Genomic DNA, 26484 nt, shown 5'->3' with positions numbered 1-26484 from the left:
TTTGTAGTACTCTATTAAAGAAAGTAAATTTGAATGAAAGTATTTTAAGCGATGAAACAAATAGTATTGTGCCTTTAGTTATGGACTTGTTTCCGAAATCTGCATTTGATAACATAGAGAACATTTAGCAGAGAGCCTTGAAAAATTCAAAAATTTAAATATATGCAGCTTTTGGGAAGAACTAAGATCAGTTAAAAATAAATTAAGTGCGAAAATGTTTGCCAATATTTATAGAATAGTTCAAGGCATATTGTCGATTCAACATTCATCCACAAACGTAGAAAGGATATTTTCTATACAAAATTTAATTAAAACTAAGTGTAGAAATAGACTTCAAATAAACATAGTATCGAATTTAATAAAAACTAAAGACTTGATGAAATCAACTAACAGTACTTGTCACAATATAGATACGAAAAAAAAAGCTTTTTGTCAACTGAGGTATTTAAAGATCTCAAAGAAGAAGAACTGTTAATGTAGTGATTGAAACATGAGTTATTAGTATAGATGAGGCGGCAATTTGTCAACTTTTATACCTAAATCTAAATATTTTGTTCCTAAAATATTTTTATGAAATGTTTTTGCATTGAATTCAGCTGTTAATTTTTTTAAGTATTAATTTTATGTTCCTTACTGGTACTCAATAAAGAAATTTTCTTATATTGTACGCTTCAATCGATAAACTTCTTTTAGTATTTTTACTGGAAAAGTATTTCTTCATAAATCACATTTCCCTGTTATACTACCTTTAATTTGTGTTAGAAAGTTTCCTGACTAAAAACAGTTTTTGGATAAAGAAGCAGAGTATAGCTCTAGTTTGGTTCAAATTCACATCCGAAGACTTTTGGTGCATATTTGGATGATTTGAGACATTTTTTTTCCTCGTTTGGTATAAAGGCGGCCACCGTGGTGTGATGGTAGCGTGCTCCGCCTATCACACCGTATGCCCTGGGTTCAACTCCCGGGCAAAGCAACATCAAAATTTTAGAAATAAGATTTTTCAATTAGAAGAAAATTTTTCTAAGCGGGGTCGCCCCTCGGCAGTGTCTGGCAAGCGCTCCGATTGTATTTCTGCCATGAAAAGCTCTCAGTGAAAACTCATCTGCCTTGCAGATGCCGTTCGGAGTCGGCATAAAACATGTAGGTCCCGTCCGGCCAATTTGTAGGGAAAAATCAAGAGGAGCACGACGCAAATTGGAAGAGAAGCTCGGCCTTAGATCTCTTCGGAGGTTATCGCGCCTTACATTTTTTTTTTTTGGTACAAAATGAAAAAATCCATTTGTCGTCACTGGGCAGGCATACATCCTGCTATGTTAACTTACATACATTGGTGGTAAAACTTTACACACAGGTTTGAGTATATTTAATTTGTGGATACATACATATGTACATATATTACAGTCTAATTGTTATTTACAATCGTTTATAATTTAACTGAATATTAAATATTTTATGAACTATTAGATTACTATTACTAGGTTTTAATAATAAATAATTATAATTAACAATACTCAAAATTTTAATTTTACTCAATGAACGAATATCAATTCGTGTCCACCTCAACATCTAAGCTCAACAAACCCCTCAATACAAGGTAACTCAGAAAAATTTTAGAAATGAAAAAAAAAAAAAAATACTCTAACCAGCAAGCCCAATATACATATATACATAAATATATATCTATTACAGTAGAATCGCGAAAAAGTTATCAAAAATGTCCGAACGGTATTTTACTTTTCTGAAATATTAACATTTCCAATCGGTTTTCAAATTTGAAAGAATATAGTACTATACATAGTTTTTGAGATCTAAAATATTGAATTTATTTAAATGACTTAGTTTTAATCATTACAGAGCATAAACTTAGATTTAACTTGAACTTGCTGATTTCAAGTTCACAGAACAGACATTAATTTATTCACATTGTAAATATCGACGTACCATTCGAAAAGTAACACTTTCAAATTTTTTACAAGAAATCCTATGAAAAAAGTTTGAAAGTGTTACTTTTCGTATGGCATGTCGATAGGTACTTATATATTAATTTGAAAAAGCTGGTTTAAAGGAGCAATCGAGACTTTTTTTCTTTTGTGTAATAGCTTTTGACAATTTTTGCCCGCATATTGGTAAGATCTGATATCTGATTTGCATCATTATTGATCTCATCCCACTTATTCAAGGTATTGATGCATCCAACTGCTTCCGAAAAACTCACTTTCTGTCTTTGCATATCTTGCTCGATAGCTGATTCTTTGTTATCATTATCGGACACTTTACAATCTTCGCCACCTTCCGGAATTTGATCGTTGTTCCAATTTTCAATGTCGTCAATGCTGACGTCAACACCACACACCTTTGACAATAACACAAAAATAGGTTAATACCTGCACTTGCTTTTATTGTTAAACAAACGGTTGGATTTGAAGAAAGTGTATAGGCTCAGAAAAGCTAACCAACAATTAACTTTTTGGAGTGGGACATGGACGCTTAAGCTCAGTCAACTCAGCCGTGCGATTAACTTTCTCGCGAGTTAGTTTTTTCGCCATTCTACTGTACTTACATACATATGTAGTAAGTTGGCACTTAACCGTTTACAAGGCGCATCAGTCGCTTCTCCGCTATGCTAACTGGCGCCAATTGTTAGCACCAAGGGAACTTAAGTTAATCGTTTCCCACCTGATCCCTCCAGCGGAGGGAGGCGGCCCTTTTCATATATTTCCGTAGGCGGATTCTGATAAAAATAATTTCTTATCCAGATCATCATCTTTCATTCGAATAAAATTGCCCATCTAGCTAGCCACTGTTTTTCCACTTATTTCACTAAACTATGTAGATGCCAGCGCCGTGGTCCGTAATCTTTCGAAGGGTTTTGCTCTCGAACACTCCCACATCCGCCACATCTAGTGTTATCATGGTCCATCCTTCTGCACCTTATATCAGGACGTGGCACGATGAGTGACTTGAGCAAGATCACTCATGATTTTATTTTGTGGAGAGGGGATTTTACTTTTAAAATGCCTTCCTATTCCAAAATTGCATTCGTTGGATTTCAAAGTTGATGTTTTTTTTTGCGTTAATGCCGGTTCCCAAATGTGCGAATTCTTTTACTATTTCGAAATTTTGGCTGTCAAAAGTAGCGTGATAGCCAAAGCGCAAATGTGCTGACCCTTTGCTTGATGGCAATATACACTTCGTTTTGTCCTCATTCACCACCAAACCCGACTTTTCCGCTTGTTTTTCTAGTTTTGAGTGAGCAGAACTTACAGCGCGGGTGTTCAGGATGATGCTATCAATGACGTCAGCGTACTCCAGTAAATGCACGCTCTACAGAATATTTTCCAGCACCAAATTAAAGAAATCGCACGAGAGAGGGTCACCTAGCTTTAAAACTTTTTAACACTGAAGGCATGCTGTCCGTCTATCACAACGTGGTCAATTTGGTTGCGTGTAATTCGCTTGGGGGTCAGCCAACTGCCTTCACGTATATTTTTATGCACGTACTTTGAGTACCGGCGAAGAATATGAGGCTCAGGGCGTTAGGAGAGGTTTCTTTATGGAGGCTGAACTTTCCGACCAAGGGGTGTTAAAGTTGCCAAACGCAAGTCTTATATCATGTTGAGGGCAGCGTTCGTATGTGTGTTCTATGCGTTCATAAAATATGGCTCATGTGCGCAGATGAATGCAGAGGCGAGGCGTTCGTCAACAGGCGTAAACGTAAATATTTCGCGACAAAGTCTCTATTTCGTCACGAATCCGACACCGCAACTGAACTTATTTTCATATCCACTCCAGTAAATTTCACATTTGTTGATGTTTTCTTACCGTATTTTGTCCATCGCATTTTTTGGATGGCGTGATTTCAGCTTCACGTGGACATAAACTAGCCGGCATCTGCATTAATCTCATTAAGGGAACGGTAGTTAGGCGCTGCCGATAAAATTCTCCATCTAACTCTTAAGCCAATTATGTCCAAGTGACCTAGCCAGGCCGTCACCTTTTTACATTAGCTCACCACAAAACGGATGCTCAGTGCCTACCCAGAAGATATATGGCGCAAGCGACCGGCGGTAGTTAACTGCTTGAACTGCAGTAGCATAAAGTGTTAACTGTGACAAAACACCTTGAAAACAAAGGCATGAGTACCAAGTATCAAGTTCGATGTGTAAACATATGTATACATTTGGCTAAAAACTAACAAGATCTCGACCATTGATTAAAATTAAGCCAGAAGTAAATTTATCAGAAACAAATAACTTCGAGCTTTTGAAGGAGAGCTTGTCCGCTTCTTGTTGGCTGGTTAACGACGGGTTACAGCTTTGTCATCAATTTTGTATTGAAGTTTCATCGGTATGTGTTTCATAAAAAATACATCTGTCATCGATAACAAATCGATAACACGCATTTAGTAAATGGGTTACACTGCGGTAAGAAGCTGAGAAATTTTGGATAAAAATTCTATAATTTTTCTATAGCAAATCAATAAATAATGAAAATATATCGATACCTTTTCGACAATTAATCGATGAATTTTCGAAAGTAAATCAATAGCGTTTCTATAATAAACCGATAAATCGTCGATAAAAGATCGCTAACTCATTGATAACTTTTGTTATCGGTAGCAAATTTATAACGTCTCCGTAACAAATCTCGTATATACCTCGTCAATAACAAACCTATAATAAGCCGATATTTCGTCGAAAAGAAATGGATAATTCTATCATAACCCGTCGATAACAAACCGATAGCTCATCGATAACAAGCCCGTAGCACTTCAACCAAAGAAATGGTAACAGGCTGTCTGGCTTCGGCCCTGCTACTAATATTTCCATTCCTCTACTCTCCTGCCCCTTTCCCATTAGTTTCCTTTCCTTTCCTATCCTTTCCTTTCCATTCGTTTACTTTCCTTTCCTTTCCTTTCTTTTCTCTTCTTTTCTTTTCTTTTCTTTTCTTTTCTTTTCTTTTCTTTTCCTTTCCTTTCCTTTGCTTTCATTTCGTTGCATTCCTTTATTTTCGTTTCCTTTCCCTTTCTTTTACTTACTTTCCTTTCCTGTCCTTTCCTTTCCATTCCATTCCTTTCCTTTCCTCTCCTTTCTTTCTTTGCTGTTCTTTACTTTACCATACTTTCTTTTCTTTCCTTAATTTTTTTGTCTGATGTTGCTCATATCAACTCAACTCTATAACGAACACTGTTCCCACATTACGCTACAGCGTACTGACAACTTACATTCTGTATTCCCAATAGAGCATGCTACTTCCAAAAACTACGCTTATATTCAGGATTCACACTTACTGTGAGCCAATATGTTCAAACATTTAAAAGAAAGAAACATATGTATTTTAAGCTCCTGGGGAGGCCTCTTTAATATTTTCAGTATAACTCCAGCATGTATAACTCTTTGTTTGTGGACCACTTTGCAAAAATACTTTAAAATTGGTTGAATTCAATGAAGTTTGCTTTATGAAAATGCTTTGAATTACAGTTAAAGATATACATACTGCTTATATTAAATGCTCAGTGCGCATGTCCTACGTCTATGAGCACCTGATTGAGTGCTTTTGGCGGTGTCTCTGCTTGCGCCTCGTATTTATGCGTCGATCTACTGTTTCACGCTCTAAAATTTTGTCGACTCTGTTAACATTACTATCTCTATTCATAGCAACCACATGCTTCTTCTTTCTTCTACTTTTAATGCAATGACTTTTCAGTGGTTTTCGCATTTGTAATAAAGATCTTCGTAATCGTTGGTATAACATATTTATATCAAGGGGACTTACACTCTCTTCACTTGTACGTTTATCCGATTTTAGCAAAATTTTTGCGCGCATATTTGCTTTATCAAGTGTGAAAGTCTTTTCTGATTTTTGAGGTTTTGTTAGTAAATTTGCTGTTAACTCAAGATCGCATAGAATACTACGTGTAGTTATGATAAGATGTCGTAAGCGTTTTAGATCATTTTCAGCTTTGTCAATGTGATCCTTTGAGCTAATCCATGCGGTTTCTTGTAACTTTTTATACTTGTAAGCGTGTTCGTAGAGACGATCAGCTGCCACAACATAAACCTGAAGCTGCTTGTGCCATGTACGTAATGTGATCTGCAAAGGGTTTGATTGAGAAGGGACACGGTGTTATTACTTGGACTACTGACTTAAATATCATCCTATCTCGGCTATCGCCTCAGAAAACATTTTTTCAAAAGCGCTTTATTTCAGAGTTTGTTTCAAAAGTGCTCTATCTTACATTTCGACGTGATGAGGTGCTTGTGAAACAATTCTGAAATATAGCTTTCTTCAACCGAATTCTGAAACAAATAGTACAGATAATCTTTGAAAGATATGCTGAGCTAAGGTGCTTTCGAATTGTCCACACGATGGTGTGATATTCTACTCATCAGTCGATTTTAGTCGATAATGATATATATAAAAGAGTAAGATTCCAGGAGTGGTAGGCGTTATTTGTTCTCTGATCTGACAAAATTCATTATAATAATATATACTCTTATTACTAAGTTTAAAACTAATTAAAATGTTCGTGTTGTACAATTATTGCAGTACGTGTTCTGTATCGCAATAAGGTGGGGATTTTGTTTTCTTGTAAGCAGGTGTTATGTTTTCGTTAATAATGAAATCGATTATATTTTCTTGGCACGTCCCGTAGAGCGTGATTATTAATTATAATTGCAATTGTTTCAATTTCAAAATAATATACAACTGTCAACATTTGTAGGTGGACAGGTATCAGTGTTTTGTACACCTTCTTCGTCAGTTAAAAAACCGCAATTATGTAAGTATTGTTTAAGCATTGTTTTTATATTTTTAATTTGCAACCAATTGCATTTAATTCAGAATCATGATAAAGATCTTAGACATAGAACATAGACCAATAAAAAAATAAAAAGACATTGTGTGGCTTTTCAAGTAAGTCTTATACCCATTTTGTACAGAGAGTTAAAGAAATAATTAATCAAGTTTTCTAAATTAAAACAGTAATTGTAAAAATTCCATACAAAATACAAATATTCAGTTATCTCATTATTCCTTTATTAAATGCCTAATTGTATCAAGGATCTAGACGGCTTTGCTTGGCGTCTCAAATTTTATTGTCAGTGTTACAAATGACGACCTCGTCAAACAGTTTAAGGCTTACAATTTAATGGTATGTACCTGGAATGTCATTTCCATTAATAAGATTGGTGCCGATGCACGTGGTTGATGTCTTCGTGAAACCAAATGCTGACATCACCGAGATACAAAAAATGCGAAGGACGAAGCAAAGAAAAGACAGCAAAAATAGTGATATTTACTGAAGTGAATATGGAAGTAGCCGAAGTTTCGGTGTTGGAATTGTGGTGGGATAGCAGATCTGGGGGTGGTGCATTAAGCTTTCACTCACAGTTGAGTGGTAATGCTATAGTGGTAGTGAAGCTGAAAAGTTGTTAATTAATATTTAAAAGTTTTCGGAGTGGGGAGATAAATTTATTTCAGCCCCACGATAGGAATCTTGTGCCTCCAAAACGTAACTTCCCCTAATGAGCTCGAAATATGGCCATAGCCAGACCTGGTTTATGCATAAATACATACATCAAACTAAATTGCTCTCCCCTCATAGATATACATGTAAACAGATCGTCCACCTTGTGATAGACGTACGGCATACCTACACTGTTATGATGTATGCAAGATTCGAGGACCTTACATCCACTAAGATCACTATCTTGTTGCATCAAAAATTAGCGACTGCCTCTTCGAAGATAAAATCAAGACCGAAAACACAAGAAAAGCTTGACAACAAAAGGCTGTAATCGAAACTTAATGCGACCATGGAAAAACAACTGCTAGAATGAAAAACGAAGTGTTGCAACCGATAGAAAGTACGCTGCCAGAGGTCTACCTTAAAAAGAATACAACAAGGAGAGGATGTGAACACTACCACGAGTTGAAATGAGACGCCTTTACACGAAGAAAAAAGCAGACACTGAAAGGCGTGAGTGTGAGAAGCTTCGGCTGCTAGTCACCAGGAATAAAAATCTCGCAAATTTCACCAAAAATTCCAGCGACAGGCAGAAGGCTTCAAGCCGGTGGCAAATTCCTGTTAGAACGAAAACGGCGACCTGATAACCGATGTTTAGAGAGTGATAAGATTATGTACGGAACACGTTTCTATGCTACTAAATGGAGAGAGGGAAGAAAATGAATACGAGGGCACAATCGATGATGATGCGATTAATATTCTCCTTTTCAACTATGACGAAGTCAGAGTAGCAAACTCAAAATAACGAAACGGCGTGAGCTGATGGATCGACTGCGTATCTATTCAATATTCTATAGAAGCATGCAATTACTGGTGTACGCTGACGACATTGACATCATCGGCCTGAGCATCCGCGCTGTAAGTTTTGTTTGCTTCAAACTGAAAAAAAAAAAAACAAGTTGAAAGGTGGGTGATGTTGAATGAGGACAAAACGAAGTACCTGATATCATCAAGCAAAGAGTCAGCGCAATTGTGCCTTGGCAACAACACCATTGTTGGCAGCTATAATTCCGAATAATAAATTACTTCGCTTGTTTGGGAACTAGCATTTACATCAGCTTTGAATCGATCTTGCCAATAAATACTGCTTTAGATTAGATGGGAAATTGAAAAGAAAAGTCCTCTCTGTGAAAATGAAAATCATGTTCCACAAGTCACTTCTCGTACTCGTCTTTCTATATGGTACAGAAGCATAGGCCATGGCAAAATTTGATGAGATGGTTTTGGGAGTATTCGAGAGAAAAATTCTATCATAGATTTATGGAAGAAGATTTAATGAAGAGTTGTACTAGCTTTACGCCGACACCAACATAGTAAAGCCAATTAAAAAAGGCGGAAAGATGGCTATGTCTTGTACTGCGAATAAAAGATGATGCTCCGGCAAAAAAAAAAATCTTATCGGAACGCGCCTATAGAAACAGAGGAATAAAGTGACCCCAATTCGCTGGAAGCACCAGATAGAAAGCGATTTAAATTCGCTTGGTATGAGCTGTTGGCGCCAGTGGTTCAAGTAAAAAAGAGGCTGGCGCGCCTTGATGAACGACCATAGCCTAAACGGCTAAGCACCATTAAGTAAGTTAAAAAAAAATTCTTTACAAAATAGTCCAACAATTTACAAAGCATTATCGAAAAAACCCAAGTTCCGGAAATGAGACATTGAAGGTAAAAATAGTTTCTGATTTGTTGTACGTAACTGTTTACTTAATTGATGAGTGACGTATTAGCAAGGCTATAAATAACTTATTAAATGTATTAGGTTAAAATTTAGTATGGGTGTAAGTAGGTAAATAAAACTGTTGCTCTCTGTTTATATAAATTTGTATTTGTTTGTTTGTACATTCAACTAGCAAATATCAAAAGCAAAAATGAGTACAAAAATAAAAAAAACAAAATTAATTATTTCATACACGATTCACGTTTATTTGCCGGCACGCCGACCTTGCCGTTCATTGCTCCCTTCGCAACGTAATCTGCACCAATATCTACATACATATATCAACGGGGATTCCACCGGCACATTTTTTTTTTTTTTACTAGATACTACTTTGTTGCTGTTAAGCAACGGTAAATGCATGATTCATGCTCTATAATGCCATTCTCGTAAATTGTTTGATACTCGTGCTTAAATTAGATGTGAGCGCAGTTAGCGCACTCACAGCAAAAATGTCACTCACTATGGAAATACTCATATTTGTACCAAAACACTAGTGATTAGCTTTCTGCGACATGTTTGATTAGCATTTATATTAGTTGAATTCATTGAATTTGGCGCTCTGGTATTATGACGTAAATAACAAAGTTCACTGTATTGTCGGTAATGTGTTTACGCCCGCAGATATAGAAACGACCCAACGGAATCGTTAATTAATTGAATGAAAGCGAAGCTACGATATCTGAGTTAGAGATGGGAAAGTGCTTGAGATTTGAATCAGATTTTTTCAGTGTCAGACATGGTCAACTAAACGATTTCACTCACATTTGCTTAGCCCGCCACGCGTAAACACACTTCCTTCCATTAACATGAATAATCATCCATGTCTTCCTCTCTTTTACCTTTAGTGATTAAGTCATTTTAATCGCATGATATAGCATTAATTACAGGCTACAACCCAGCTAGTCCACTCCGTCCTAATCTGCTTAAACGCTATGAGACTTCATAAGCAGCGTCTAATCACCATAAATTTAGCCCGCAAGTGGGCATCTGTCTATGAGCAAGCGGCTCGCTATATAAAAGTGTATCATAATTTCCTCATCCTCGTTGAGCGCGTTGTGCGCTGTGCTCGGGATCCGACTTGTAAAACCAGACTGCAATAAAAATGCCATTCAAGTCTAGAATAAAGAAAAATCTCTTTTTTTATAACGACATAGGCAAACATTTAAATAGCCGTTCCTTTAATGGTATTGGTGTCGATGCCGGGCGAAAGCAAAAGCCGACTGCACCGACATTAAAGAAAACCGATGGTAGAAACAAGAAAAATAGCCAATTGTGACAAATATTGGAGTGGCTATGCAAATAAGCGTCGTTACGTTGTCGGACTCATGTTGTCGGGGAGATTTGGTCGCCTTGTACTGACGTTTGTAGACGAACATTTCGGCACTATATATCATTCATTTGCGACCATGCACGGACGGAGGCAATGAGATGAAAGATACTTTATATGAACGCTTAGAGCGCACGTACGAGCGCAGGCCCCGACTTTAGCAACACGATGGCAAACGAAGGTGTCAAGAAGACGTGTGAGCGTTACCGCGAGCTAAAATGGGAAGCGAGACACCAGGAAGAAATAAGCAGTGGCAGAAAGGCGTTAGAGTGAGGAGTTTGAGCTACCAGTTAACAGGAATAAAGCCTACAAATCGGCAATAGAAGGACTGTTTTTAGTCCGAGGCATGCTTCTCTAAGAACGAAAATGGGGAACTTGTATATTCTCTGCCCTGATGAGCCCTAGGCCGCAATCGATGGTGATGGAGTTATTGTGCACCTGCCAGATTATGACGAAGTCAGAATAGCCATAAAGGCTGCGAGGAGCTGGTAAGGCGCATGTATCAACTTCTATGCAAAAAATGGTCGGACGAGTATACTTAATCAGTTAAGTTTAGGTGTATGCTGTCATGACAAGTGTCAGTACTAGGTGAAAGCTAATCAGAGGTAAATATGTACGTACTTTCTTGTAGTATGGGCGTGAGTGAAATGGTAGGCTTGTCGCAAACACTACACAATTTTCTACATTCTTTACGTTATGCATAGTTTTTATTTCGTGTCAAAGAGAAAATGAACGAAATTAAAAATGAGCAGATCTAATTTTGTGCTTTGAAAAAATTATTGTTGTAAGAGGAATTGCTTTATGCACTAACCGGGTTGTTAAGCTTCGCAGGTCATCTTATGGCTGACACTGCACGGGGATATGTCACTTAGTATTGCTAAGTGGTCGCATTCGAAAAAGTAGTGAGTAAGCCTTTGGGACTTTCAACCTTGGAGATATTTCCGAAAATAGCCGTGTTCACTTAAAAATCGTATCAGGTAGAATTCGACCTCTAAATGTGGCTACTCTAGCCATGGTTTCAGCTCGAGAATTAGTTCCCTGGCCAACTTGCCTGCAGCAGTGCAGCTCCATTTCTGTTGCCAGCGTCGGATAGCATCTTTACGCGCCTGCATAGCAGCAACATTTACCTCTCTTCAGAGGTGAAACCGCGCTAAGCTGAGGCAATTCGTAACGCCCCTCTGCATTGCAGGTTATAGATTATTATTATTATTTTTATTATTAATATAATCAGATAATTTGAAACGTGAATATCCCAAATAATTTTTATGTGTAAACATCTTTGATAACCGAGTTTAGACGAGTTATCGATTTTTTATCGAAATGTGATAAGTTTGCTATCCATAAGAAAGGTCGTCAATGAGTCACTGAATTTTTATGGACAAATGTACAGTTTGTTACCGAGAACTTATCGTTTTACTATCAAAAAAATATCAATTTTTTAACGGAAATTTATCGATAAGTTACTAAAAGCTTATCAACAAGTTGTTCATTTGTTATAAAAAGCTATCGGTACACTATCAAAAAAATATCGATTTGTTATAGAAAATATATAGATTATTTATTGAAATGCTATCGAAAAACTATCAAAATGTTTTGAGTTTGCTATAGAAAAGTTATCTTTTTTATCGGACTATCACAAATTTGTAAAGAGCGTTTAACGATTTGTTGTCGAAAATTTATCGATTTATAATAGATTTTTTATCAAGATATTATCAATTTGATACCGAATAGCTTTCGATTCGGCACGTTACAAACTCGTAATTGATTTATTATCGGCGACTCATCGGTTTGTTATGAAACAAAACCCAATAAAACTTTACTATAAAAGCGATGACATGTAATCCGGCTAAAACAAGCCGATAAAAAAAAAATAACAATAACGTCGAAAGCCAGACGATAATGATTAGCTGTCGATTATAAGCCGGTATAACACCAATAGTTTTTGTTGTAGCAGTGCTTCGCCCCATCCAATTGATGCAAGCACTCACAAATGATCATCAACCTCTTTTAAATGGAGTCCAAAGAAACTTGCGGTTTCAACAGGGGTGGACCAGAGAGAAAAGGGTGTTGAGGCATTGGTTACATATTGCAATGGAAAAGGCGGCGAATGTCATGTGTGGATCGAAGTTCAGCTAGAGTGGCGCGCGTTTACTTAGGGAGGTTGCTTTCCTCTACTGCGAGTTTAGGGTATCACTTTTATTCAGTCTTTAGTTTTACTCATGATGTGACATTTCCAAACACAAAGCGAGGTGGGGATACTAATTGAATTTGCCACTGCTGGAGATATGACTATTTTTTTAATACAGATTCTGGCATTAAAAGACCCAACACCTCGGAGGACAGTAAACCTTATTTGCGTATATCGCAAAGTGCAATAAGTGCCCCGGAATCCTTTGTTATACCGACGGGAATTTGCGCCAAATAAAAGAGTTTTGTCGGAAATATGTACATAAAAAGGACACGGATATTTCTTTTGTTAAATGGTTTTATTTAGCTCGACTTCACAGGCTAGTTTGCTGGCTGGCCGGCACGAATTTTGCAATTGAAATTTAAGTAACTTCCCGATAAGCTAAAAGCTTGAAATTTGGAACATAGTTCGGAACTCGATGACAATGCAATAATAAGAAAAAAACTCCGATCGTCTTTGCTGTTCGATTTGTTTCATATTTTGAACACTAATACATACATGAAAAGAAAGCGACCTATGAAAAAAATCGCCGCTAGGTGGCACAAGTATTGAGATATTCAAACAAATCTTATTTGTGGTCCGATTTGGCTCATATTTGGAACACATAATACATACAAGAATAGAAGGAGACCTATGAAAAAAAAAAAATAGCCGCTACGTGGCGCAACGATCGATATATTAAAAAAAAAATCGTATCGTTTTGGCTCATATTGTTTCACGTGTCCAACGCGTTTAGTCAATTGTCTGATCAACTCCCTAGATTGGTGAGGAGTGTGATGACTAGCACCTAGAACCGACCTAATTATTTTCTAGCTTTTAGTATTATTTTTACTTAATGTAAGTATTGTTTTCAATAAAACCATTTAACTTAAAAGATTTTGTTTTATTATTTTATTTTTATTACAAGGCGCACCTCGTTTCGTTTATTTTGCGGCTGCTCGGTTCTGCATTTACTTACATCTTCTAAACTTATTATATAAAATATTATTAAATAATATAATTTTTACTCACATTTTTTTCGTTTGCGACTTTAAGAAATGCATATGAGTTATTGTGTTTGCCCCACATTTTTGAGAAATTCCTTGGGCCCATAAAGCGTCGTAAACTAACAATTTGTTTACTGAGATTGCCGCGAAGTTCGCATAGTGCCTGAAAGTATTTAAACAGATTTTAATTATTAGTAAAGGGACGTAATTAGAGCTTCAGAGAACAGTTTTAATTTTTTTTTTAATATTTAGTATGCTCTTGTTAATATGTACTTATGTATAGCCGATTTTTGAAATATTTTTAAGGCAGAACAGTAAAGTTTCCATTAATATTCCGTATAACACTGGATCATACTTGAGTGAAAACAAGGCAGCAGAAGTCCACTGCGTATTGGGTGACTCATATTCCACTCTACTTACCAGATTTTCTTTATACTTCAACATCCAAATACTTAACTTATAATGGTTTAAAGCCTTAGACTTGTTTTCGATGCCGTGAGAATAGACGCAAATCAGAGCGGCAGAATATACCTACAACACTGCTAGTAGGCATTGCTGCTGGGAGGTTGGAACGGACGTGGCTCCAAGCACCGCGCCCAAGTTATTGTTCTAATGCTTGGAGCCACGTCCGTTCCAACCTTCCAGGCAGCAGTGCCTATCTGCAGTGTTGAAGGTATATTCTGCCGCTCTGAACTCTTTAGGATTTCAAGTAAAAAAATAAAGTAAAGGTAGCATTACAGAAGGTAACACAACAAGAACGACTCAAAGGTATTCCAAGTTATTGTAATGCTTATTGAAAATTTGTTCTCCGAAACACAGCATGCGTACACGAAAGGCAAGTCGGTAGACGCGGCATATTTCAGGGGTGTCTCTTTAGACATTGCAGGGGATTTCAAAAATGTACATCCTGTCTTAAATACAGGAAGATTACTTTGTAGTGGGGGCTGTATGAGGCCACAAATTAAGTCGACAGGTGCACGACCGAGGGTGGGGTGTTTCCACCTCTTCTGTGGGCCTTAGTCATCCACCAACTACTCAAATGTTGCAGTGATCATAAGTCGAAAATACCTTCAAGTATTAAGCTTTTTTTAGGGAAAGCATTGTACCAAACATCTAGAAATCAGTCTAGTCCGTAAGCCACACAAAAACAACCTACCTAAAAAAAAAAGGGGTGTGTGCGGACTATCAATTCTTAGCATGCCATAGAAGTATAACGTCAATAATAACTGGACGAGCGGACTACCTATTACCGTACCTGCGCTTTGAAGGACATTTAGAATCACAATAAACATGGACGGTTTGCGCAAGGATGGTCAAACGACAGGTGAGGCGATACACGTGTGAATCGATGATTTCGAATGGAGTAAGTAGGGTCTACCGTGGATAAATCAGGGAAGGAGGAAAAAGCTTAAACTTAAACATGCAATTAGATCCATTGGCAGGTACTCACGTTAAAGCATATTGAAAAACGTTAGAATAACAGATCTAGTATTTGCATTGAAAAGAGAAGACTGTAGGTTTATTATGGATATTATGACGTGACACTGTCCTCTGGCGTCACATGCTTTTGAACATGGTCTTGTTAGTGATAGAAGATGTAGGATAGGCAGGTTGGAGGTGGAAATGATTGGCCTTACACTATGCTTGAGCCCTCCGCTCGCAAGACTAAGAATCCAGCTATAAAGAATGGCACATCTACCTGGGGTAGGAGCAGGAAGTAGAATAGGTCCTAGACAGCTGAGTTATTTCGTATTCTAGGCCCTGATTTCTGGTAAGGTTTTTCAGTTTAGGGCGCTAAACAAACTTTTGGTAGCACTATGAACCCTTTCAGTCTATATGACGTTCTGACAGACCAGCCAGCGGAGCCTGCTTAGCCTAACCTTACCTTACTTACTATAATTGAAAATCATAAAACGATGTTGATCATTATTTAACAAGTCTGGTTTGAAGTTTGTATATATTTCTGAACTTACCCTATTCCTTTCCAATCCATGTAACGGTCCTTGTGAAGAATATCCTTCATCTTGTATATAAATCCCGCAAGCGTCACCCCAAGGACTGGGAGCGCCATGTACAATACTAGAATTAATTGGCAGGCAAATCAAATATATAAATACTGTCACAGTTATTGGCAGGAAATTTGTGGAATTGTGGCAAGTATAAGTGGCAACTGAATTTGAAAAGCAATCTTCATTTTTATAATGCACTATTGTTGAGCTACCTGCTGATATCGAGGCGGAACTGATTTCTTTTACTATTATTGTAGAGCTTTTATTGTGACATTGTCTGTGTTTATTACTCTCCTCCGTTTCACTGTTTAACGCTGCTTTTTTCTTGTGTTTTTGTTGACTGTAAGATTTAGATGGCGCACGCAACATTTTAGTCTAACTGCTAGACACTAAAATTTCCGACTGCACTGCTGTATGTGACTACTCGTAGTGAGTAACTGAAAGCACAACAAAATCGATAATAATATAATTTAATAAAATACAAATAAATTCAACATTCTTTATCGAAGATTCAACATCGAGAATGAAATGGAAAAGTGTAAAGCAGTTACACGCGACACAAATTGTGTTTACATTAAATTTGCAACAGATTACAAATATCTACAACTTGTAATAAATTGGTGAATGTTGATTAAAAAATCTGACAGACAACCGCGGGCAATAGCGTGGAGAGCAGGTGAAACAAGTTGGGGGAAAATCCTGCAGTGGCTTGGGCTTTTCCGCGCACACCAAATGAATTGACTTTGTTAAATAAACTACTGGGGGCCAAGTGGCAAGACTTTTTAAGTAGAGGTAATTATTTTAAGAAATATATTTGCAATAGAGCAAAACTAAATATATATGTTCGTGATTTCCGGTTTTTGTAGGAATTAGGGATGAAGCGGATATTCGTATTGTCAATCGCAAAGTAAGCAACCACACATATATACAAACAACGAAACTAACATATTTTACATACAAACATGTAGTCATCACCTAAGAACAGAAGTTATTACTCACACATACACACGTATATAACTAAAAGGCAGAAGTGAATACCAGATACATAAAGGAGATACTAATAAGAACCAATCCAGGTGACTATTCGCAAAAAATCTACACCCAGGAAGTAATAAGTGAACAAGGCAAACTGAGAGTATAAAAGCAGCGCAGTCCAAGCGATGGCTATCCAGTTGGATTTTACCACGCTATTAGTGATGTACGCGATTATTGTAATTGTGAATTACTACTACTACAGTAGACTTGCACATGAAGGACTTATTGCTATACTGAATATTTGAGTTATTTATTCGGAAGTTCAGCGATTCGAGCTATAAGAAAAGTGCAGAATAATCAGAAATTCTTCTTGAAATTTATTACAATATGTTGAGTAATCAATTGAAAGCTCAGGCGGCCTACAATGGAAAAAGATTATTGGGAAGAACTGTGGGCTGGCACCGAATATCATCCGTGGCAGGTACAACACAGTGACCAATACTGTCGTACGGACCTCTTGTCTTACGGAAGGCGCTGGAGAAAAACAGCAACAAACATAGGATTGGGAAGGTGTAAAGCTGATGTGCTTGGGGGCTAAACGCAATTTTTTACTTGATGCCTCTACAAGTGTTCCTGCAGGGATTGGCCGCGATCTCTAGAACTAAAAGAATGCAACACGTGGAGATCCAGCGAATAAGGGTACGATACGATATTAGATGATATAAAGAAGGAACGACTAAACGGAATCAAAACTGAGCTAGCGTTCGACATCTAGCACGTTGCGGCGGTTTTGACTTCGAGGTGCAGAACATAAGATATCTTTTAAGAGAGAAATGTGAGGAAGGCCTAGATAGCAGTAGGGGCATAATAATCTACACAGACGACTCAAAATGAAAAGGGATTTTAAGCTGAAATGTACTAAAAAATGGCAAATAAATCAATCGTACCGACTCCCTGATCTACACCGAGTCTTCCAGACAGATTTCTTCGCCACAGAGAGTAGCCAGACTGTACATAAATGTAGTGTATGTGTATCTATATAATTGAATTTAAACTGAATTTAAATGTAAACACCTTTGTCAACAGCCAGGCCAGGTCGCCTTTAAGGCATTAGCATCCAACGTGATAAAGCCACATATCGTGTGGAGCTGTCAAGCCTCGCTGACGTTTCCTTTGCTGGGTCCCAGGGAACAGCGATATTGAAGGGAACGAATTTGTTGATAAAATGGCCAGGAAAGGTTTCAAAATGGACAAACGCGAAGCTGAAAATTCCGTACGACCACCGATGCGTTATCAAAAAACAAATACTTGCGGCGATTTACCTCCGAAGAGATATAGGCCTTCTCATTTGCATCGTGTTCCTTTACAAATTTCCCTACAAATTGACGAGGCTGGACCTGCATATTTTATGCCGGCTCCGAACGGCAACTGCAACGCAGATGAGTTTACACTGACAAGGTTTTGATTGCAGAAATACACTCAGAGTGTTTGCCAAATCACTGCGGAGGGCCAAACTCACTTAGAAGAACTTCATTTTATTTGAAAAAACTTATTTCTAAATTTTTGGTGTTACTTTGGCCGGGAGTTGAATCCAAGATATTTGGTAGGCGGAGCAAGCTACCATTACACCACAGCGGCCGTCGCTGGGTTATCTCCATAGGAAAAACGAGGAATATGATATACGGTCAACGGACTTGTTGTGGACCCACCGGGTTAATTTCGAGGCCTCAGGGTTCTGATAACCATGTTTGCAATAAAAATATTTGGATTTTGAGTTACATAAAAAACGCATTGCTTTATTGAAAACCAATCAATTACGCGCAAACAAATCCATGCCCCTGAAAGTACCGGATACCGGTACGTATACGTAACATTTGTTTATTATTTGGTATAAAAGAGTTACATATAAACATATAAGTGAAGCTTAAATAAGTGTATTGCAATAACTCTGTAAGAAATATGTGGTCATAAATTAACGATTTCACAAAAATACCAAGCCACATTCGATTTCGCGTCTATCTAAATGTCATATTCGTACAATCACTAATGTGTCTGTACGTATTTCAGTCATTCTATTACAACTGAAGTTGTCGCCGCTGTAAATTTTCTGCTGTAAGTAATTGCATAAGCAGCTAAAACTGATTTTGGGGGGCTTTTTTCATATGTTCTCAGTTTTAGCTGCCTCACACCCACCCTTTTTTATAGTATTATGACGAATATTAGCATCACTAAGTTGCTACTAAAATAAATGCACAACAACAATAAAGCAGCCACTTCTACACTGTAGAAGACGACGAAGAGTGACATATCTCACACACGCAAATATGTAGTCATCAGCCGAAGTAGTTACTCACACATACGCACGAATATGACTATGAGAAACGCATAAACTACAAATATACTGTATATAGCTGGTAAAAAAGCAGGAGATATAACGGTTCTAGAAGGTGAAACGTCTAGACCTTTGGAGAAATATGCGGTCGAGGCAACAGAGAGCACAAAAGCAGCGCAAGCTAAGGGATGACTAATCAGTTTGTTTTAAGCACGCTATTAGTTGTGAAATGAAGTATAATTGTACTACTCCCAAATTGGTTTAATAAAGCCCATTTTGTAATACAGAATATTGGAGTTATTTATTCGCAGGTCAGCAATTCTAACGTTAGCAGAAGGTTTCAAATAAGCGGAATTTACCAAAATTCATTACAGTATGTATATTAGGAAGGGGAAAAAAATAATCCATTCTTTAATATGGTTAAAATATTTTTCAGGGCAACGAAAAAGCTAATTGCTTTGTTACTGATATTAGAGAAGCAAATCTGCAAAATTTTCAAAATTTTTCTGTCATACCAAAATATGAAAAAAATTTTTTAAAAGCCTAACAGCTAAACTTAGCAGCATCTATCACCATTCTCATTAAGAAAAAAAGTTTGAAATGAACAGCTTTTTCTATGCTTGCCTATTTTTCATCACCTCTAACGTCTTTAGTACTATGATATGCTTTCATATATTTCGAATATGCGGTCCTTTATTGAAGAAAGCAATGACTAGCGGTGATAATATCATCACTATCCCCGTTATTTGGCGCTTAACTACTTAAACGGGTTTGCTTGTTTCATAATAAGTCACACTAGCTTTGTCTGTTTCGCTATAACTGACGGCAATTGGGTGCAGCAATTGAAATCAAGTTTTCCTCCACCTGCCGCTTCCAAACTATGGGCGGTGTGTTCCTTTCTCTGCTTCCAAAGACAGGTGTCCGTTGAAGCACTTTTTTGGTGGGTCCAACTTTGTCCATTCGCACAACATGAGCTAATAGGCGAATACTTAAGGCTGCCTTTGTTGCACTATCTTCATATCTTCTTAAATCTCATACGGCTCATCATTATAACTGCTATGATTCCTAGCCATACATCATGTAAGGTATGCTGAGGAATTTGTAGAGCGAGATTTTTGTTCAATAAGAGAGGAATTTTCAATTGGCTACTCATTCCCAAGTAGCACTTGTTGGCAAGGGTTACTTTCTGTTTGATTTTGAAGCTTACACAACAACTTTAAAATAAATTGTAATCACCAGGGTAAGATATTAAGTCAATCAGACCTTCCTTCACCCATCAAAGAAGTATGTAAAAGCAAAGGAGCACAACTTTGGTATTTATACTTACGGAACTCTACGCGTTGGGGACGCCAAGTACCGAAGAAGGCTTAATGATGAGCTGTACGAATGTTAAAAAGACACCAACATAATCCAGCGAATTAAAACACAGCAGCTACGCTGGCTAGCCCATGTTATGCGAATGAAAGATGATACTCCGGCTGAGAAAGTATTTTTATCGAACCCGCCCATGGAAGCATAGGAAGAGGGTAGACCCCACTCCGATGGAAGGACCATGTTGATAAGTATTTAAATTCACTTGGTACTACCAACTGACGAAGACAGAACTAACCCCAAATAGCTCTTAACCGCCATCTTGATATCTATGCAATAACAAATCACTGTTTGTAACGTGCATATACATCTAGGTATCGAACGAACTCCACAAAGAATGGGAGTTTCATGCGAATTCTATTTAAAAAAAATTTTTACCATCATGACGTTTGTAAAAATTCCTCAACAATTAGTTTCTCACCAAATTCTAACAATACTGTTATAATAACTGCTGACATGCTGATTTTTGTACGCGGCTAAATGTAAGACTTATGTTGCTTTAGCGCCAAACTGAAAATATAGTAATATTAGCTATTGTCAAATTTAAATAGCCGTTCAAAAATAATGGGAACTTCAGTTACTATTGTGTATTATTACAAAAAAAAAAAAAAAAAATCAAATATATCATATTGATATTATGTAAGAGGAAACCCCAAATTAAATATTCTGCGATCAATAACATCAAATTAAGTTCTCATAATTAGTGTATTGGAATAACCGCTACTATGATATCATAGTGTCGGCTCCATCTTACAGTTTTCGGGGAAATTCTCAAAAGCTTATGACAACCAAAAAAATAATAATGCAAAAGAAGAAATTAGATTAAGATTGATTTCTTAAATAATATTCTCCCTTTTATTATACCAAAACTGACGCTCATCAACAAATTTGTTAAATACCTTTATGATTTAGTGATAATTAAAGTATTTGTATGCAAATTTCCAAAACATATTGTTCGCAAAAATTTGTTTTGTTTTTAATTTGGATAATATTTGAAACTAAATAAAGTATCGCCACCTTCCATGTTAATTTGATCCTATTTCTATTCAGCCAACATTTTAGTACTCTACTGTATTGGTACACAGCTTATTAACAACCTCACCGCTTGCTGTGATCACACGAATATAAACAGGGCCTTATTTTTGAAAACAGATATACTTGCAAGATTAAGGCTCAAGCTATAAGGTGAATTTATTAGAACTAGAAGCACAACAAGGGTTAATTCAAGAAAGCATGTGGTATTTGTCGAAAGAGGAGAAGTGTTTTATAACAAAAGACCTAAAACCTTACGTTTGGTCGCTATTTAATGTTATTCTATTACATTTTTTAATTTTATAAAGTGCCTTTTATTTTAATTTATTTTATTTGTACTGCCACTGTGTTATTAAATAAATTGTTAAATTGTTTTATTTTAATTGCTTTATTTTATTTTATTTTATTTTGTTTTATTTTATTTTTTTAAATTTTGTTTTAGTTTATTTTATTTTTTACTTAAAATTTTCACCTTTGATGGTTTATATTAAATATCGGTTATAAACAATAAGATACTTAATGCTATTTAATTCTGTTAACTAGTTACATTGGTTTGGTTTTACAGTTGTTGGTAAAATTTTCTATAAATAACTAAATATGTTTTTTTATTATATATTTATATTTTTAAATTTATATTTTTTATTATTTTATTTTGTTTTATTAAATTTTAGTTTATTTAAATTTTTTATTTTAGCTTACTTGTTTTTTTTTTATTTCATTTTATTTTATTTTATTTTATTTTATTTTTTGTATATTTTATTTTATTAACATTTTTTATTTTATTCAAATATGTGTGATTTTTTTATTTCATTTTATTTCGTTTTAATTTAATTTAATTTATTGTTTTATTTTGTTCCTTCCCACTCCGTATTATTTTATTTTATTCTATTTTATTTTTTTTATGTTATATAAAATCGTTTTGTTTTATTTTATGCTATGTTGTTTTATTTACTTTTGTTTCATTTTATTTGATCTAATTTTATTTTATTTCAATTTATTTTATTTAATTTTTTTTATTTTATTTTATTTTATTTTTTTTTTTATTTTTTTTTATTTTATTTTATTTTATTTTATTGTATTTCATTTGAATTTGTTATATAGCGTTTTCAGGTCAAACGAAACTTTTTTCAAGTCAAATGAAACTTTTTTCATTTCAAATGAATCTTTAAACCATACGTATACCCTGTACGGCCAAAAAGCGTTCGCTAAAAACGTTGGTATATATGAAAATTATAAAATCAAATGAAAATTTTTTTAGTAGGTCATGAAAAAACCCTTAAAAATCAAAGTCAAAAAAAGTAAAAAAAAATGAAATTTCGCAGGCTCGAAAATTATTTGTTTGGGTATGCGTAGTGAAACTTTTTTTCCTGACCCCAAATCCTATCGAAAAATCGATGGCGCGATATCGGTTAATAAATCGACCTAATCTAATATATATATTCTAAGTATTACATTTAAATACAATATACAATGAAAAATAATAGAATAAAAACAAATAGATAAGTATCTTTTCAAAGGCCGAAACTACTGAAGTGCAATGTAACTGCGCCATAAAGATCACTTTTTACGGTTTTGTTTTTCAGCATAGTTAAAAAAGATCTCTCCACAGTCCACATGCTCTACAATATAGTTGGTAAAAGTAATGTTTCTCTCAATATCTTGCTATCGTTCTATGTTGTTTGGTAAGACGTTGGTCAAAGCGAAAAGCATATGGCTAATTAGAAATAGTTGTCTTAAAGAAAAATTTGATAAATAGCATTATAAAGTACGATATAAATATATTGACACTTACCTTAGTAGTATGGTTTCATTTGACTTGAAAAAAGTTTCATTTAAAACGAAAAAAGTTTCATTTAAAAGGAAAAAAGTTTCATTTGACCTGAAAATGCTATATGTTATTTTGTTATATTTTATTTTATTCATTTCATTTTGTTTTGTTCTATTTTATTTTGTTATACTTTATTTTATTTTATTTTATTTTATGTTATTTTATTATTTTTTATTATATTTTGTTATAATTTAATAAATTTTTTTTTATTTCGCTTTATTTTTTAAATTTTGTGTTATGTTATTTGATTTTTTATTTTATACTATTGTATTTTTTCTTGTATTTTATTTTTTTATTTTATATTATTATTTATACAAATTGTAACGTATACGCACTAGCGTCCATTTCGGCTGCAGCTACTTTCGAGAATTCTTTAACAATCCCTCAATAACACAACTATGTACATACTTCTCCCGATTATGAAATTGTTTATTTGCTAATTCAATTTCACAACTTTTTCACTTTAATTATTATTTGAAGTTAGCTTTTTACGAGTTAAACAAAAAGGTGTTACGCTACTGCAAAATCGTTGTCTTGTGCTAACGCATTCAACACTTTTCTTATACTGCCAAATTGCGAATTTAGAAACAAATACAAACATAAACTGCTCAATTGCTCATACACTTGTGCACTCATGAAACAAAGAGTAACTTTTAATACGTAGAAAGGCTGGTAAAGAGAATTTTTTATAAGCATTTTATGAATGCAAAAAGATGTACCTATGTACATATATGTAAGTGCGAGTGTAAAGATGTCTAAGAATGGAGTGAAAGGTGTTTGACTTCGATTGGCGAGTATAAATAAAAGTGAGTGAATGTATCGACATCTGTTGTGGGCACGTCTGTCAGCTGCTTGAAAAGCTGTGGCCACTAGCAGAAGGTGTTAATCAGCAACTAAAAAAGACAAAGTAAATAAATGAACATGATTTATGCATTCAGATATATGCGTGACTATGACTCAGTTTTGAAAGTTCGTGTGAAGCTGTTTTTTGTTAAAATAAAAAAATATAACTTCCACCATTAAGAACGTATGGAATTAATTTTGAATTTTTACTATCTGCATTACCCATTCCTATTTATATTCCGTATTTGCTGGAACCGGCCGGATCGGGCTACTATAGCATACATCCTCCATACAACCGATTTTTCAGAAAAAGAGATTTTTGTCACATCTTCCTCAATTTATCAGATTGAAGCTTCAAACTTCACCATATACTTTCGTATATTGCACATATTGTTGTCTGAAAAAATTGATGTGATCGGTCGTATATATAGTATATATCCCCACAACCGATTGTTCAGATAAGAAACTTTTCGTAATTACTGCCCTATTTTAAGAGCTAGAGGCTTCAAATTTCAACAAATGCTTACGTATATAGCAGATATTTTTGTCTGAAAAAATCATAGAGATCGGTGGTATATATTTTATGTACCCCATATAAACTGTAAGTTTTGCCCCTTTTTTACGGCTAGAAGCTTAAAATTTCAACAAATTTCATCAAATAGATACGTTTACGTCATATATTTTTGAAATACGTGATTCGTAGTCACAGCTTTTACACGAAGACCACAAAAAACCTGAAACTTTGCATCCTCACACAAAGTACCTACCTATTTTTTATTTTATATTTATCTTAAAAATCGTTTAGGTATGTAGATCTGTTCACTATATATTTCTTATCTTATACATCCGATTATTTGGAGATTACGAAAGGGATAAGATTATTGTTCAGCCCCATTCATGAAAGGTATGAAGTCCCGTCATTACTTTTTTTTCTTTCAAATAGAAAAAAGTTTTTCTAAGCAGGGTCGCCTCTTGTAGTTATTTGGTCCCATCCCGCTAATTTGTTGAAAAAATTTAAAGGAGCACGATGCCAACTGGAAGACAAGTTCGGCCTTAATCTCTTCGCAGGTGAATCGCGCCAAATATTTTTTTGGCATTTTCGTTGTTAATGCTGGTTTCCGAATAAGCGCAGCCCTTTCCTATTTAAAAATTAAAGCTGCCAACAGCGGCGTGGTTACGAAGGCGTAAATTACCATGCAGCAGGTACTTCATTTTGCCTTAATTCACCATCAAACTTAGTATATTTTTTCCAGTTTGGTCTAAGCAGAACTTGCGTTGCGGGTGTTCAGGTTGCCGATTTAGGTTGTACAATTTTCGCCAGCGCCTAACTAAAGAATTCGTGCGATAAAAGGTCACCCTGTCTTAAAACTCGTTTGGCTCCGAACGGCTATTGGAGGACTCCTTCCCAATTTTGACTGAGCTGATGGTGTTAGGATAGGTTGAACTGGCCGGTCAATGAGGACCTCACATAGACTGATTGAGTCCGTAGTGTTACCAGAAGTTTGTTTTAATGATCAAACTGAAAAACCCTATCAAAAACCAGGACCTATGTTATAAAATAACTCCGTCCTATTGGAAAATACCAGAAGCTTCCTAGGACTTAAGCCACTTGCTGCTTCTAGATCTGACAGCGTTATCTCTCCTAATAGCTGGAGTCTTAGCCTGGCAAAGGCAGGGCATGAGCACAGAACGTGCTTGGTCGTTTCCTCTTCCAACCTGCACTTCCTACATCTGCTATCACTGACCAAGCCTAATTTAAAGGCATGTGACGCCAGAAGGCAGTGTCTAGTCAGAATACCCGTCATGAGTCTACAGTCCTCTCTTTTTAATGATAGAAGCAACTGTGTTAATCTAAGGTTGTAAGACCTATACATAATCTTCGACACTTTACAGCCCCGCGCCTGAACCCACGCCTTTCCCGCTTGGTCGATCATGTGCACCTCTTGCCTTCGCTTAATCTCGCCCAACCTCATTGGGACGTTTACGGAGCAAGCTTCCATGGATGCGCCCTTTTTAGCTAGTTTGTCCGCTTTTTCATTCCCATCTATTCCCATATGCCCTGGGACCCAATATAGATGTATGCTTCTCCCTGTCCCGATTCTCTCCAGAGACTGCTTACACTCTAACACGCATTTAGATGCTGTGCTATGCAATATCATTGCCTTAATTGCTGCTTGACTGTCAATATAAAAGTTAACACGGTTTCAGCTTAAGCTATTCTCTTCCAGGGTTTCTACTGCTTTGGTTACGGATAATATTTCCGCTAGGAAAACGCTACAGTAATCCGGCAGCCTGTTGGATCTGCTTATTTCCGGATCAGCGCAGTATACCGCAGACCCTCCTCCTTCCAC

At 35.9% G+C, this 26484-nt stretch overlaps 1 protein-coding gene across 1 annotated transcript; it reads right to left on the bottom strand.

Moving 5' to 3' along the window:
* Nucleotides 1-78: 78 nt before the first annotated feature.
* LOC137248756 (uncharacterized) lies at nt 79-23361 on the bottom strand. Its single transcript, XM_067779663.1, has 6 exons — nt 23255-23361; nt 15717-16189; nt 13769-13906; nt 5602-6093; nt 2216-2353; nt 79-99 (listed from the first exon to the last, which is right to left on the bottom strand). The coding sequence occupies exons 2-6, from the start codon at nt 16119-16121 to the stop codon at nt 79-81; spliced, it is 1194 nt and encodes a 397-aa protein (XP_067635764.1). The 5' UTR covers nt 16122-16189; nt 23255-23361.
* Nucleotides 23362-26484: the final 3123 nt, after the last annotated feature.

This window comes from Eurosta solidaginis, chromosome 4 (assembly GCF_040869045.1).
Source record: "Eurosta solidaginis isolate ZX-2024a chromosome 4, ASM4086904v1, whole genome shotgun sequence".
In the NCBI taxonomy this organism is placed as follows: domain Eukaryota; kingdom Metazoa; phylum Arthropoda; class Insecta; order Diptera; family Tephritidae; genus Eurosta; species Eurosta solidaginis.
This window is presented reverse-complemented; position numbering and strand designations above follow the sequence as displayed.

Coding starts and splice junctions, on each gene's coding strand:
- LOC137248756 (XM_067779663.1), bottom strand. CDS start 16,121: ATGTTGCGTGCGCCATCTAAATCTTACAGTCAACAAAAACACAAGAAA. Junction 13,907..15,716: donor ATGGATTGGAAAGGAATAGG/GTAAGTTCAGAA, acceptor AAATACTTTCAG/GCACTATGCGAACTTCGCGG. Junction 100..2,215: donor AAGATATGCAAAGACAGAAA/GTGAGTTTTTCG, acceptor TATCAAATGCAG/ATTTCGGAAACAAGTCCATA.